Source organism: Ochlerotatus camptorhynchus, unplaced genomic scaffold (assembly GCF_037179485.1).
Source record: "Ochlerotatus camptorhynchus isolate MF236.1 unplaced genomic scaffold, CSIRO-AGI_Acam_v1.1 ptg000209l, whole genome shotgun sequence".
Lineage (NCBI taxonomy): Eukaryota > Metazoa > Arthropoda > Insecta > Diptera > Culicidae > Ochlerotatus > Ochlerotatus camptorhynchus.
Window position 1 is genome coordinate 1,716,002 of NW_027040699.1, and position 16,548 is coordinate 1,732,549.

General features: G+C 40.5%; 3 protein-coding genes across 4 annotated transcripts in view; 2 read left to right on the forward strand and 1 right to left on the reverse strand.

Annotated features, from left to right (window-relative positions):
- MAPk-Ak2 (MAP kinase-activated protein kinase 2) overlaps positions 1-14,009 on the forward strand; it is a 46,412-nt gene extending 32,403 nt beyond the window's left edge. The window contains exons 6-9 of one of the 2 annotated variants that reach the window (XR_010517731.1): positions 10,008-10,218; positions 10,293-10,421; positions 10,501-12,590; positions 12,743-14,009. Coding sequence is in view for 1 of the 2 variants with exons in the window: in XM_065224297.1 (XP_065080369.1) it covers positions 10,008-10,218; positions 10,293-10,421; positions 10,501-10,584 (424 nt within the window). In the remaining variant the exon portion in view is untranslated. Of the gene's footprint in view, positions 1-10,007; positions 10,219-10,292; positions 10,422-10,500 lie in introns of both variants that reach the window. The other variant, XM_065224297.1, reaches the window with a different exon arrangement.
- Positions 342-1,824, forward strand: LOC135703077 (uncharacterized). The gene is made up of 2 exons (XM_065224187.1): positions 342-818; positions 945-1,824. The coding sequence occupies exons 1-2, from the start codon at positions 515-517 to the stop codon at positions 1,805-1,807; spliced, it is 1,167 nt and encodes a 388-aa protein (XP_065080259.1). The 5' UTR covers positions 342-514; the 3' UTR covers positions 1,808-1,824.
- On the reverse strand, positions 13,571-15,518 carry LOC135703176 (N(4)-(Beta-N-acetylglucosaminyl)-L-asparaginase). Its single transcript, XM_065224298.1, has 3 exons — positions 15,223-15,518; positions 14,781-15,163; positions 13,571-14,723 (listed from the first exon to the last, which is right to left on the reverse strand). The coding sequence occupies exons 1-3, from the start codon at positions 15,350-15,352 to the stop codon at positions 14,136-14,138; spliced, it is 1,101 nt and encodes a 366-aa protein (XP_065080370.1). The 5' UTR covers positions 15,353-15,518; the 3' UTR covers positions 13,571-14,135.
- Positions 15,519-16,548: the final 1,030 nt, after the last annotated feature.

Here is a 16,548-nt window from a genome sequence, read left to right on the forward strand (position 1 = left end):
TTGGGTTCCATCACAGCTGAACGTAGCTGATTTGGCTACGAAGTCCTCCAAGTTTGGTTGTATGCAGGAATGGTTGAAAGGTGCTGACTTTCTGTATCGGGATAGTGTCCATTGGCCGAACAATGAACCGCTAGAGATGTCCTCGTCTGAGTTGATAAATTTCCATATGGAAGTGATTGCTGACGTTTCCGTGGATCCGATGTGTTGTACCGTGGTTGAAGTTGAGTTAGTTGACCTTCCCGATATTGAGAGGTTCTCTGATTTTAATCGCTTGATTAGATCTACTGCGTACTACCTGAAAATGCGAAAGATTTTAGCACTGCCAAAGTGTAAAAAGCCTAGATATTTGACAATCTCCGTGAACGACATGGATGAAGCTAAGAGTGCCTGGTACAGGAAGGTACAGTCGCAAATTTTCTGTGAAGAGTTGCGCAGTCTGAAGTAGACCGGATTCGTGAAAAGCAATAGTCGTTTGAAAACATATTCGCCGTTTCTGGAAAACGGAATCATCCGTATGCGAGGTCGTGTGCAGGATGATGGAAAGTCGTTTGAAGTGAACAATCCTGTGATTCTTCCTGACAACCACCAGTTTTCAACTCTACTGATTCGTATGTACCATATCGCCAACGCACATCAAGGAATGGAAACCGTTGTTAACAATATCAAGGAACGGCACCGTATCCTGAAGATTCGCTCACAGGTAAAGAAGTACACGATGTCCTGTGTCAAGTGTCGTGAGCTTAGAGCAAAACCGACCGTTCCGCAAATGGGAAACCTACCACCGGAAAGAACAACCCCGTTCGTGTTCCCGTTTACATGTACGGGTATTGATTATTTTGGACCGTTGTCTGTAAAAGTTGGTCGTCGTGTTGAAAAGAGGTGGGTAGTATTGTTCACGTGTATGACATCAAGAGCTGTACACCTTGAAGTCGTGCCATCTTTAGACACGGGCAGCTGCATAATGGCCATCCGCTGCTTCATGTCCATCCGTGGCTTACCACAGTGCATCATGACCGACAACGGTACCAACTTTACTGGTGCAGATGCTGAACTGAAGAAACTGGTGAGAACTCTGGATCAGCCGCAGATTGAAGATTCGCTGAGCGTCAGAGGTGTTAAGTGGAAGTTTATTCCACCTGGTGCTCCTCATTTCGGAGGTTGCTGGGAACGTTTAGTACGCTCTGTGAAGACTGCCCTTCGTGCAATGTTACGGGATAGGCACCCTACGGACTTGGTGCTGCGTACTGCTTTATGCGAGGCAATGAACACCGTAAACAACAGACCTTTGACACACGTTCCGGATGACCCCCTGGACCCTGAACCGATAACTCCAAACATGTTGCTGCTTGGCCGAAACAATTCAATCCAGTTCGACCATAATTTTGATGAACGAGATCTTAACTGTCGTGCTGCCTACAAGCATTCTCAGATTTACGCGGATCGTTTCTGGCGCAGGTGGATAGCCTCGTTCCGTCCGGAGTTGATCAGAAGCCGCAAGTGGCCGGACAGCAGGAATTACCACGATTATCACGTCGGTGATCTAGTGATGATAGTGGACGAATCGCTACACCGAGGAAGCTGGCCGAAAGGAGTTGTAGAGAAGATCTACCAAGGACCGGATGGAAAGGTGAGAACAGTTGCAGTGCGGACATCAAAGTCGACCTACAAAAGACCTGTAAGCAAGGTTGTGCTGCTCCAGGCAATCAGCTCGGTTCCTGGCCCGGAGAATGTTGCTAACACTGCCAGTCCGAACTTTTCTACTCGGGTATCGCAGTCGTCGCGCCGTCAACCGTCAGGCCACCCCTGAGCGTAACCATAGCAACAAAATAACGATCGGGGCAAGCGGGTGTGAGAAAATAGTAAAAAATTTGTTCAGAGTGAAAAAGTTAGTTGACTTGTCTCCAAGTTTGTAAGAAGTTTTCCTCAATAAATTAAAAAAAAATAGTTAATCTCGTTGAAATTATTGTCCAAAAAGGTGGTCAGTTCGTGTCGTCTTTTGCTGAGGGAACCCCTGGCGAATAAACTGAAATTCCTTCCCCAACAAATAGCCTGGACACGAACTTCTCTCGACAGGTGAGAAAACACCCGGCCGTCAACGACCAGGACGATTCTTACATTTTGGTCCTTCTCTCGACAGGTGAGAAAACACCCGGCCGTCAACGACCAGGACGATTCTTACATTTTGGTCCTTCTCTCGACAGGTGAGAAAACACCCGGCCGTCAACGACCAGGACGATTCTTACAGCCGTTAATGTTCACGAAAAGTTCACTATTTTGCTATACAGAAATTCAAAACAAAAATTTTTATCTGCGGATTTGGACAGTTTTTGACCTGTTTCATACTACCGGAAGGTGTATGCTGGTCACAAATGCTGTGCCAAACTGATTTCCTACTCAATTAATCAATCTTTGATGTGAAATTCGCTAATAAACACGAGGAGCATTTCTTATAGCAAACATGCCATAACAAAATGGGCATGGTTCATTTAAGTAAACAAACTAACACTTCTTCCGACTGTGGCACCTCTCTTACTCGCCTGGCTCACGGTCTGCTAGTGCTGGTGAGTTATTTGTTCATGAAAAGTTCACTATTTTGCCATAAAAGGTGTCAACACACTACAAGGGACAGCCCTATGGGATTGTACGCAATGGTGACGTAGGACTATGTGGTCTTATATAATAAATCTTATTTGTAAACTGCAGCAGGAGCTTTTGTTTTGTGTAGGAATAGGAATTTGAGCGGGGTTCTCTCTGTTTACACTCTTTAGTATGACTATGATTGCCCTGAATAGAACCTTTTGATATGAATTTTAATTGGGACATGTTCAGAAATTTAACTCTTTTGGAAAATCTTGGTGGCTCCGAAATGGACCGATGGTAGTACAGGCTTAAAGCCTTTGGAAGATGATGATGACGTGCAAATCGGACCGGACAATCCCATATTCTTCGGATCAATGATTAGGCAGTCGCGGCCCGTCCTTTTTAGTGTTTCTCATTAAACTCCTACTCTCAATAAGTTGGTAAATCTTAGCCTTTAGGAGAAAGACGCTTAATACTTTTTTCGGCGAAATTATGATCCTGTTTCACGTCATGGTTCTTCTCTATGCCTGTTCCGATAAATTAACAATTTTATTTATTTTCTCTACTGCGCTAAATCAAACGAGTAGAAATAAGAAGGGATATCGGTTACGCGCTCGAATAATTGAAAATTCGATAAATATTTAATCGAATAGCTGGAAAATCTTTACGATTAATTGTTAATCGAATAATTCAAGAACAACATGTAAAAAGGACATACAAGCTGTTTGTAAACAAACATTCTTATGCCGTTTTCTCGCCACCCATATGACACCAACGCAAACCATCAACATCGCCGGATAAGGGAAGGTTTCCCCTTCCCGATGATGTTGTTAGTTTGCGTGGGCGACCCTGGGTTGTCGAGAAGAGGGCCTACAAAGGTTTGATTACAAAAAGCTTGTATGCCCTTTTCACATGTGGCTCTTGAATTGGACTTAAAGGCATCCCTAGAAAATAGTGTAATTTCATGTTTTTTGGTTCGAAAATATCGAACAGCAGAATTGCTACCAGCAAGTATAACTCAAGAACCAAAAGCGGTGCGATTTCATACTTCCTATTCGCACACGCCTGGAGATCGGAGGCGAATGCCACTTCGACTTATTTCGTCTACTAACGACTTTCTGATGACTGTTTTGGGGAAGCAGCAATGCTACATCGACATGTTTCGTTTACACACGATTCTCTGACGACTGTGTTGGCGAAGCAGCATATGCATGTACGTAATTGGTTAGTTATTTCAACGATTTTGGACAATGCTTGATATTTACCACTTTTTCAATATTTTCTTATTGAAACTCAACAGTCGAAAGCACTGCTATTGATGGGTAAACATATTTCTGATCGATTAGTGATAAAATTATAGAAATTGGTCCAGGTACAGCTGAGTCATTAACGGTCAAAATCTTTCATAATTTCGTTACATGTACCATTTTCCGTTTTTACTAAGTGTACCCCCATATAGAAATCACAGACGTAGTCCTACGTAAAAAATACGGGTGGATTTGGACAGATTTGGACTTGCTTCATACGACCAGAAAGCGCTGGTCACAAATGCCTTGCCACATTTATTTCCTATGCAAATAATGTGAATTTCGTGAATAAACACGAGCAGTGTTGATTAAAGCAAAACTTGCCATATACAATCGTCTTAGTGCATTTAAGTAAACAAACTAACACTTCTTCCTTCTGTGGCACCTTTGTATTAGGCGCCTAGGACTCCCACTGCTTGCCTTCGCTCACACAGCATGTAATCGCATTTTTCCATAGAAAATGTACGCTCAATCGTTCAAAACAAGGATTGCGCACCATAACGGAAGAATAAACGTGCTGACTGAGCTAATTTGACTGAGTGCTCGGCTGTCGGTGATTCGTTTACTTCCCAATCATCAGACTCTCACGAAGCAGTGAATGATGAGGCAGATTGCAGTTCATATTCATACGAAAATGACTCATTGAACCTGACTGTTTTGTGCACTGTTCTCTACTGTATCTGTCTGCTTTATGTATGTACCAACAGTTTTTGATACCTAACTAGGCGTACGCACACATTACGGTGCGTCAAGTTTGTATGGCAGGTAACAACCCCTTCCCACTGTTCTTTCGATTTGACCCTATTGTCAAATTTTATAGAACACTAGCTGAGTGTGCCCGGCCTTGCTCGGAATTCAATATTAGCTTGAGTTAATGTGCCAATTGAAAAAAAACATGCTATATTGTACGTAGCTCCCCCCCCCCCTTATCTAAGGGGCTTCCCCCTATGACCTCCACATGCCAAATTTGGTTCCATTTGCTTGATTAGGTCTCGAGTTATGCAGAAATGTCTGTTTCATTTGTACGGGAGCTTCCCCTTAAAGAGGGGGAGGGGTCTCGAACCATCATAAGAACCTTTCCCTGCCCCAAAAAAACCCTGCATACAAATTTTCAAGCCGATCGGTTCAGTAGTTTCCGAGTCTATAAGGGTCAGACAGACAGACAGAAATTCATTTTCATATATAAAGATTGTTGTGATCTTGATTTGCACCAAAATTTTAAATTTACTATTGGAAAGAAAACAATCGAATATACCTCAATATCTGCAATCTAGATTGAGCAAACCATACAACACCATTTTTTAGAAGACCGAAAATTGACTCAAACTTGAATGCTTTGCAAAAATGTATGCTCTACTGGCGTATATTATATGTTAAGCATAATTGGGCGGATCTTAAGAGGGATCCTAGAACATTTATAGAAGAACTTTGAGTCTATTTAAATTCTGGAAATTCGAAGGGAATGTTGCGAATAAAAAGAATTTCGAAAAACAGAACCAAGGGAATCTATTAAGGATACAATTCCCAACGAATTCCGAGAAGAGTTTCAAGGGAATTCTGGGAATAATTACTAAGGGCACTCGGAGAAAATTTTATAGAGAATTCAAATAAATTTTCAGAAGCACCCAGAGAAGAATTCCAAAGTAGTTCTGAGCAAAATTTCAAGGCATTTCAGGAGGATCCAAGCGAGTTGTATCGCAATTATAAAAGTCAAACTTCAGCAAATTATTGGAGAATTGGAGAAAGCTTTAAGATAGGGGGAATTACCAGTCCAAAGATTATGGTGAATTGAAAGAGTTTTTTTTTTAAGTTTACCGCAGTTATGTTTGGAACTGTTATAAATAAACATTACAAAGCAATATCAGAAAGAATGTTTATTTTAGGGAAAATCTTGTAACTAATGAAGACTTCCCACCGTATTTGGCGCGGACGTCTTCTAGCCAGCCGAGCTGCTCACCTCTTTAATAATTGGGTTCTTTAATTTTGAAAAATATATTCGTTTTTATACATCATCTTAAAGAGCTTCGTTTTCTGAGCACAGGGATATTTTTTTCGAACCCACACACTTTCATCTTGATTTTTAAATCAAGATTTAAAGCAAAATAATAACTTCACTGTTTGACACTAAACTAACAAACTGACAGCTCGCTCCCATACAAAGTAACACCGAGGGGCGCTAATAAGGTGATTTTTGCAAATGTAATCGCACTTATATAAAATAGTTCCAGTGTACCAAAATTGATGAAATTTTGGGTTTGGGTTCCATTTTTAATGCAAATTACGAATATGCATTTACCTCAATACCCTTAAAGAACCCAATTCTCAGGGTCGACCAAACGCACTAGTGGAAACTCACCTGTCCCTTTTGCTGCCGAAAGCGAACCAAGCTGAAATCAATTTTCGGTGCACACAAGAAAAGTATTCAAAGCAAAAATTTACGGAAAGCAAACTAACTAACGGTTTATTCAAATATTTAACTCCAAAATTTATTGGAAATTTACTTCGAGAATAAAAAAATAAGAACGGACTCACTGTACTCATTGCTGCTCCTGCTGCTGGTCGTGATACCGTCACCACGGTACTAGTCTATGTGCCGACTTCTAACGTCTCGACCGGTGAAGTAATGAAATGAAGTAATGAAATTGGGTTGTTAGCGGAATGCTAAGTAAAACAGCAAAAAAGGTTATCTTCCATTTAATTCCACTTAATTAATTTTGGTATCCATGACAGATACGTATTTCGACTACAATGTGCAGTCTTCATCAGTGTCATTCCCACTAAAGAATTTATCAAAATCTAACCCCCTTAAGTACTCATCCCCTAGGTAAAAAAGTCAAGATCATAGGTATAAAAATGAAACTACAATGTGTTGAATCGGAACCTACCTAACTAATAAAAACCAAAGATTTAAGTAAGCTAAAGGAGAAAAATCTATACAACTCTCTAATAAGGAAAATCCCCAAGGCTTGGTAGCCATCATAATGAAGTAATGAAGTTGGGTTGTTAGCGGAATGCTAAGTAAAACAGCAAAAAAGGTTATCTTCCATTTAATTCCACTTAATTAATTTTGGTATCCATGATAGATACGTATTTCGACTACAATGTGCAGTCTTCATCAGTGTCATTCCCACTAAAGAATTTATCAAAATCTAACCCCCTTAAGTACTCATCCCCTAGGTAAAAAAGTCAAGATCATAGGTATAAAAATGAAACTACAATGTGTTGAATCGGAACCTACCTAACTAATAAAAACCAAAGATTTAAGTAAGCTAAAGGAGAAAAATCTATACAACTCTCTAATAAGGAAAATCCCCAAAGGCTTGGTAGCCATCATAATGAAGTAATGAAATTGGGTTGTTAGCGGAATGCTAAGTAAAACAGCAAAAAAGGTTATCTTCCATTTAATTCCACTTAATTAATTTTGGTATCCATGACAGATACGTATTTCGACTACAATGTGCAGTCTTCATCAGAAGATAACCTTTTTTGCTGTTTGCTGCTACCTGTTAGTTTATGAAACAGATCCTAGAACATAGATTTTTCTCCTTAAATACGTGTGGGTGTTTTGTATAAATGATATTTCGGTTGTGTAGTGTCGGTTGTGAACCTTGAGAAATAAGAATGGTACTCATAAATATTTAGAATGATTTTATTGTCCTCTTGCTGTTTTACAAAATAATTTTGTTAAACATAACTGATCAATCAATGTGGTCGTAACGAGAATTCTCCGATACATACTGCGCTAAAATATTGCGGACTTCAAATGCAGTCCGAGGAGCATTATGTCATCGACTCGGGATCAACATATAAGCACCATTCTCCATCAACCACATTTCCTACATTGTCGATTGTATCCGTGAATCCTGGAGCAGCGTACTGATGGTTACTGTGATTTTTCAAAAAAAATATGCAACACCACAACAGCCTTAAAAATGTTTTCTGCCGACTCTGGTGACAACGGTGACTTCAAAATCCTCCACCGTGCGACAGTGATTCCGAATGTGTTTTCAATTGTGCGGCGAGCAATAGAAAGCCTTTTATTGAAATTTTCTTGAATTTGTGGTAGATTCCTCCCTGGGAAGGCCAAAGTGTGGCGCGTGGTCCGCACGTGGTGCTTGGATCTCTATGATGCAATATCCTCAGCTTGATTTTCTTTTTGTACTTCGAATGTATGGCCGAAATGATTATTAAATACGCAAAACTCAACTTTAAATATGATCATCGAACAAAGATACATCTATTGAAAAAATAGGCATGAGCACCAGGCATGGAAAATCATTTGCATTCATTTCATGCATTCATTTACATTCATTTGCCTCTAACTTTTTCCATCAATAGCATTTCACAAAATGGTATAGAGCTTTTGTAGGTTTTGTTATTAGCTACAACTTTTGTCCATAACTCAAATCTATATCCCTTATGCATCACGAACTAGAGCGGGCAGAACTTGTTACTGTTTTTCAGTGAATGTAAAATACATTCACTGAAAAACAGTAGTGGCTTCTGTTCGCTCTGGTTCGTCATGCATAAGAGTTACGGATTTGAGTTGTTAACAACAGCTGTAGTTAATAACAAAGCCTACAAAAACTCCATACAGTATTTTGCGGAATTCTGATGTTGAAAAAAGTTAGAGACAAATGAATGTAAATGAATGCACGAAATGAATGCAAATGATTTTCCATGCCTGATGAGCACCACTGACTTACATCAACGTTAAAAACAGTCGACAGGGTTTATTGGCTTCCTAATCGAATGCTTTTCCAAGTGCGCTTTCAGAATCAGCAGAAGTTTCTCGAACGTTTCTGGATTCATCCGAACTGACCTGACGAAGTACTCGGGGTCCTTTTCCTTCATCAGGGTGAAAGCTGTTTCATAGAATCCTTTCAAAAAACCATAGTTTAGCGAAAAGAAATAAATTATGATGCCTTCACTTTCCCGCACTTGATTGGACGCGAGATTGGACGGTCTCGCCCAATGAGCTGGATTACCGAGGTGAAGCAATCACTCACACAACCACTGTACGATACACGCAAGTAGTGACGTCACTACTTGCGTTTACGTTGATTTTTTGGTTTACTAATACAACCCTATTTCACGATCTGCGCCACCTCTCTCTGTACCTCATTGGGTCTCGCCCACCACCGACGATGTTGCGAGGAAATATCCTGCAGATACCTCAGTTCCCGCACATCCTGCACAATTTTCACAATATTTGCAATGCGTTCCATTTTAACATGAACACAGCACACTGGAAACACAGGAAAACTCGAGAAAACTAGTTCAAAAAACACTTTTCACAGACCGAGAAGCTCTTTGTTTACGAACGATGACAGGTGGAATAACAATCGGAACGTTTATTTACGCATGCATTGTGGGTTGAAATGGTTGAAATGCGGTAGCGGCACAGCGGTAAAAGCGGTTTAGTACAATGCGCGTTTGCCGCTGTGCCGCTGTCATTGTGTTCAGCCCTCTAGTCTTGGCTACCTAGACCAATTTCGTAGAGATGCGAGCAGTGAAATCCCCCTACAACCCCTACGCTATAGCTATGTTCGACTTTCGAAGTCTACATACGCTACTCTAGCTCCTGATTGGCCAACCGGTTTGAGGGGGGTCTCATTTGACGACACATCGACTCTTTTTGCCGTGCTGCAAGTTTTCCGATTTATATTTTTTTTCGAAAATTTGCCTGACAACCCAATTTAACACCGGCAGCCAGGAATCGTTTGAATATATTCAGCGAAGTTTTTTGATGGGAAAATACAGTGAAAAACGTTTAAATCTTGGTTGCCGAATACAGTCAATGGGTGCCGAAGCCGACATGTACCCTAGAACAACCGGAAAAATTTCCAAAACTTCGGGGGAATAAAACGGGACAAAACCGGAAAATTGATAATCGGCATTTGCTGGTCACCATGAGGATGTCTTCGAGAAAATTGCAGTGTCTATCGTTTAGAAAATATCTGTTACTTGAATCTTCTGAAGTCTACCGGAGATTCGAATATCTTTAGGTGGATTCGTCGATTTTTTGCCACCAATTATTGATGGATAGTGTTCATGGATGACAGGTTTTTATAGCACATACTAACGAAAAATATCCAAAAATTCCGTTCCACCCCGCAGGCTGTGCGGATTCCCGCCGTTCTACAGCAACCATGGGCTGGCCATTTCACCGGGAATGAAAACCCGCATCCGCACCGGTCAGTATGATTTTCCCAATCCGGAATGGAAGAACGTGAGCCAGGCGGCCAAAGATCTCATCAAGGGTATGCTCAGCGTCGAACCGGAGAAGCGTCTCACGATCGACCAGGTCATGCGGAATCCATGGGTCCGAGTATGTATCATGATGACTGGTGGGAGTTCATTGGTGTGGAAGTTTCAAATGTCAATTACTTTTATCGTACAAAGCTTTACACGGAAGTGCCCCAGACGCCACTGCATACGGGTCGAGTGCTGAAGGAGGCTGAGGAAACCTGGCCGGAAGTGCAGGAGGAAATGACACGATCGTTAGCCAATATGCGTGTGGATTATGATCAGGTAGAAAAAACTCAATGATCTAGCTTCATTCATATAGGTAGAAGAAGCATTAATTTTTTGCAATATTTCCCCATTTAAGATGCACATCAAAAACCTGGATAGCTCGAACAATGCCCTGTTGAACAAACGAAGGAAACGGGGTGAGGACAAAGTTAATAACTAAAACTAAGGCTTGCAACCGTTATGGAGCTGTTGTTACCCGCTTCCTGACACAGACGAGAAAAACACAAAAACTTAAAGAAATCAATGCTGCTGCTTATTGCGCCCGAATTGCTGCAAATTGTTGCGTTGTTCCCCCGAGTGGGAACCTCCATCTATTGTTCAACAGAGACGAGGAAGCAGATGTCGCGAGGGTGATCCGTGCTGGTTCTTCCACTTGACGTGTATTTTATTTTGTACATACTGTTGTAAGGAACCGGCACGGTGGTACCGAACCGTTGTAGTCTGTAAGGTAGAGAGTGCAAAGTGAAAATAATCTATTTATTATACCTAGACGATTGTTTGCGTAGCAAGCGATTACCCTTAAATCACCACAATACATACTAAATAGACGGAAGAGAGTGCGTGTGTAGCAAGTTTGAATGCTGTTAGGGAATGGAGAATAGTTCAAACGTTTTAACTATACATATACACGTGGTGAAGGTGGAGGCAAGGTAGAGCAAAACAAGTAGGTGTATCGAGTCGATCGGACCCAAGCCGTAATCGAGAAGGCCAAATGTTATGGAACGGTTTATAGCAAGTACTGAGCGGGAAAGGCGTGTTTATTTTTACTGTTAGTTTTACACAATACTGAGTAACGAGACAGTAGCATTTTTGTCCGAGCATTATGATGTTTTAATCAACTTGAACGTATTTTTTATTTTATTTTAATTAAAAACTTCCTAATTTTAGTTTTAGTATTTTGAAAGACGTAACAAATGTGACGTAAAGCTTATTTTATAGGCCACTTAATACGTAAGTCATTGTTTTACTTTGAATGGCGCTGAATGCGAAACAAAACATCACTTTTTATATGTGCTAAATACCGGTAAACTTTCCAACAATCAGGTGTATTTTTTTTCTACTTACCTACAGATAATCATTTTTACTCTAGCGATTTTGAGTTTTGTAGATTTACAAACTGCTGCATTTTGGACAATTTAATTCTGGAAACTTGGAAAGCTTTGTTTGAAGGAGAAACCTAGATTTTGAAAACTGCTCATGAGTTCTGGGTTGGTTTTCAACAATAGTAGGGGATGTTATATTATGGCTTCAAAACTATTAAAACTCAACAACTAACGATTTTTTTTTTCATTTGGGAAATATTTCAGATACAGTGAACTCCCGACAATTCGATATTATTGAGTTATAGAATAACAATCCCATACTAAATCGCTATCACAGTAGCCATGAAATTATGTTTTACTATTTTTCTATAACTCGATATCGAGTTAGTGGACATCGAGTTGTGGAGGGTTGTCTGTATTCTGAAAATTTGTACATCTTTAAAGTCTAACGTCCTGCGTAAATTTTAGAATACCCTTCAATAAACCTGTGCATTTCTCTAGGAACTCAATGAACTCCTTTAATATTTATTTTTTTAATTAACGCTGCAATTTTACCAAATCTGCTTCTAGAATTTCCTTAAATTCACCGAAGAATTCATAATTATTTTCAGAATTCCCTGAAGTATCTGAGCTTTTGATAATTATTTTCTGAAATTCCAAAGAAGACTTTGGGGCTTATTACGGATGTCACTTCACGGTGAAAATTTGTCACTTGTCTGTCGTCACGGTGAAGTAATTCCCATTTGATTTGTACGGCAATCACGGCTCTTATTCCGAATATCACTTTCTTATCACCGTGTAGTGACACCCGTAATAAGGCCCTTTATTTCTTCTATATAGAATCGCCGGAATTGAAGGCATTACACACTTAGATTATTTTACAGGAGTCAGTATTTTTTTACTGGGTTTTTGAATTGCTGAAAAAGTCGGTAAAAATTCCAATTCCGTAAAGGAATCAATGAAATTGACAAATTTTATTTTCTATCATTAAATGGGGTTAACAGAACTAAGTCTGCACAAGTTTGGAATAAATTTATCATTATTGAATTTTCCACAGATTTTTAAACTTTTACCAAACTGTTCCGCAATTCAAAAACCCAGTAAAACCTTAATGACTGAACTAGTGAGCCTTATTACGGGTGTCACTATACGGTGAAAAGGAAGTAATTCTCATAATAAGAGCCGTGATTGCCGTACAAATCAAATGGGAATCACTGCACCGTGACGACAAGTGACAAGTTTTCACCGTGAAGTGACATCCGTAATAAGCCCCAGTGTGTACTTTACACTGCAAAAAATCATCGCTTTAGTTATAAATCAAATTGCAAGGGATTTTTTATCCGTGCACGTAACTAAAATTCTGATAAATGAGTTCTGTGAAATCATATCAAAATTACTACAACTCGTAAGCTTACTACCATCATTCACGAGGAAAACACCAGCAGTTTGAAAATCTAGAAATCCCTAAATCATAGACGAATCAACGGAATATAACGCAAGACATAGCTAACGATGCCGACAACGAGAGAGAAAACTAGTATCAATCATAAAATAAAAGAAACAACACACAGTAGCGTCCCGAAGAGTTTAACAACTAAATCCGATAGAACCAATTCTGTCCCAACACGTCGAATGTCAATAAACTTAAAGTTAGAAGCAAACGCAAAACGGTTGTACACAAACATACATAACACGAAAATCAAATGTGAGATAGTTTTCTATATACTTAAACATAGACTATAAAAACACATGTAAGAAGACCAGCAAACCAAAATATCAAGAGTTACGCATTATTAGACGAGTGTCGTCCGATTAACTGATTATTCGGATTGCGCGATAGGAATTTGAACAAACTGAAACAAATGCACCCAGCTCAAAAGTGTTTTTTTAGTAGGAAAGATCCATCCAATTACGACACACAAAACGAGCCACAGAAAGTCTGAGCTGAAAGAGATATCAAAGTTATTGCAGAAACAAGCATTTTTTTTTTCTTTCTAAAAACCTAGTTGTTTCCGATGCATGAACAGTTAAATCAAATAGTCTTCAGCATCCAAGATTGACGTTTGAACGGATTTGACTGTTAAGGAATGGAAAATCAGTTGGTTAGGGCGCTTAGATGCGGCAAATTAACGAGGTATATGTATTTATTTCTCATTTCCTGTCCCTCATAAAACAAGAGAAGGAAGTATTTTTGTGTCGGGTATGTTTCCCAAGTTGAAGCTTTTACCCAAATTCCAGCTAACAATCTACTATATCTACTTACTTGCTTAGTTCGAAAGGCATAAACGATAAAACAAAATATGATCAAAAGTTGTAACTTGTGTTCCATCTATACTGTAAGATGCTAATCGGTAATCAAAAAAGAATCGGTAATCACGATCAAAAAAGAATGATTTTTGCGATCTAGTAGCGCAGCCTAACACCAATAAAAGTGTCATAAAGAAAACATCACAAAAGATGGTTCGATGCAAGAAAACCGACCCCCTGTCTACAATCCAGATTTATTTCCACTTTCCAATGGTTACGGAAATATATTGTTGAACCTATGAAACAAAGCTGCACGGGTTGAAAATGCTTCATTTTTGTATCAGATGACATCCCTGCATTCGGATTACAGTCCGGAAGGCATCGTACTTTAAACAACTTATAGGTCTACAATCTACTTCACTCACAAATTTCTCTTCTTCCGGCAATTAACCGTTTTGACTACCACTTTCGTGTCGGAATCGTTGCCCTCTGCCACCGAGTAGGGAAACTGTGTTAGCCCATGACAAGCTGCGCCGTATTCTCCGTCCTTCGTTGCCACCACAATACCTCCCACAAAATCGGGATAATGCTCGGCAATGCGTGCCAGCGCGGCCTCACCAGCCAACATCGGGCTCAGGCCCTGCCTCAGTCCCTCCACGGCAAGTAACGAGGGCATAAAACGCATCATAATGTCCCCATCTCCGGTGGCCGCTGCGGCTCCCACCGCCGAATCGGCGTAGGCACCGGATCCAGCGATCGGCGAATCTCCCACGCGACCGGGTATTTTGTTACGTGCTCCATTAGTCGATGTGCCGGCTACCACGTGGCCATGCGAATCGATCACGATCATTCCGATCGTATCATGATTGTAGCGACCGAATTCCGGTTCTTCTGATTTCAGTTTTTGATCGACATCAATCGTCGAAGATGACCAAAAGTTTGAGTTAACCGAATTTCCGGAAACCGGTTCATATGGACCACACGACATCGACGGCGACGGGATTACATCCTGAAATTTGTATTTTACTTATCAAAGCTAAAATCAAGTCAACCTGCATGATCTTACCGTCCAAAAGTTCGGCTGACAGTGATTGGTTTTCCACTGTTCCCACATCTCCTTGGACCGATCGGTTTCGAGCGTTTCCCGTTGAAATCCCATCATAACTGCGAAGTCGGTGGCCTGATTGCCAACCAGCAGCGTATGCTTCGTATTCTCCAGCACATGCTTCGCAACTGCAATGGCATGCTTTACTTCCCTGAGAGCGGCCACCGCTCCCACATTCATTGTGGTCCCGTCCATGATCATCGCATCCAGTGTGGTTTCGCCGGTTTCATCTGGGCTTCCACCGTAGCCGACCGTTCCATCGCACTGTTCACGTTCACATACACTGCATCCTTCCACCAGGGCATCGACAGCGCTGAACTCTCCTACCGTGAGCGATTGGTGAGCTAGATGCAAGTAAGTCCTTATTAGAATCGATTAGTTTCAATCAACGGCACATCATTACCTCTCAAAGTAGAATTCGAAAATCCCCAGGTGTTTATCACCAGTGGAAGAGCTTGTCTACTGTAGTCTGCTTGGAGAGCAACCAGTAAGAATACTATGATTGTTTTTGTTGCTTTATTCACCAGATACATCTTTTCACTTCTGTACAACTCATCAAACACAAAACACAAGCACTTTTCAAACTACACTGTCAGACCAACCTATGGACAATATCGATGGAGACAATTATCGTATTATGGCTTCATGATTGTTCAGATCATCTTGAAGCAATTGCCTGACTTTGCACACATTCTTTTAAGCTGGTCATACATTTGCTTACCAATATGTGTTATCGTCTTCGTTGTATGTATGCTAAATATAGTGGCTATTGATAATATAGGACTGAGTGGCACGCTTGGATTGATCTTGCAGGCTGATGACGACAAGCATCAGCAGACACGTTGTATCAATATGAAGTATTTTTTTTAAAATAAATTAATGTCGTCATTACTCTTAACCCTTAGCATCACAAAATATTTCCGTTGTTTTGAGATGCAAAAATGCGTTTTTGAAAAACATGCTAGAACATACAGCAAATATACTGTTACATTTTCAAAGTGTTTTTTGTTACTTCATACGTGAAGTTTACGATTTTCAGAGTTGGTTGGAAATGCTATCTAACAGGAAGCTTTAGTGTAATAATTTATTAGCTAGAGAAAGGTCTGAAGAGGGTAGGTTGATAGTTCCGCTAGAGTACGGCAGTATGGAAATTGAATAGAAACTGAAAATGATCGAAGGGTCATTAATACGGCAGTACTAGTCAAACGTCAAATATATTGTATTAACAATATAGTTCACTCTTTTGTTTTTTTTTTTGGAGACATGATTGTCGGCCAACGAGCGCTCCTTGCCTCAGAAAAGGCAACCAGTGCAGGTATTCTATAAGTTCATTCCTTTATTTAACGTCGGTCTCTGTTCCGCAATCTAGTGCCAATCACCGACGGACATCGATTGCCATCCATTGACGGCAATCGAATGTGCAGGAAGGCAGCTTCCACACCTGCGTAGGATATCGCACCCATTCAACACACATGGGCCGGGACCAACGGCTTTACTTCCCTTTCGAAGGAAGACGTGACCAGAGATTTTTATGCCTCAGAAAAATCCCACCGACCTCGGCTGGGATTGAACCCAAACCCATTGGGGTGAGAAAGTAGTCACGCATACCACTACACCACCGGCGCCGGCTTCTATAAATTTTACGAGGGATGCTTCGAAGCTACTGCAATATACTGTAACGACTGTAATCAAATGACATGACATTTTCAGTGAAGATCTTTAGTCCATA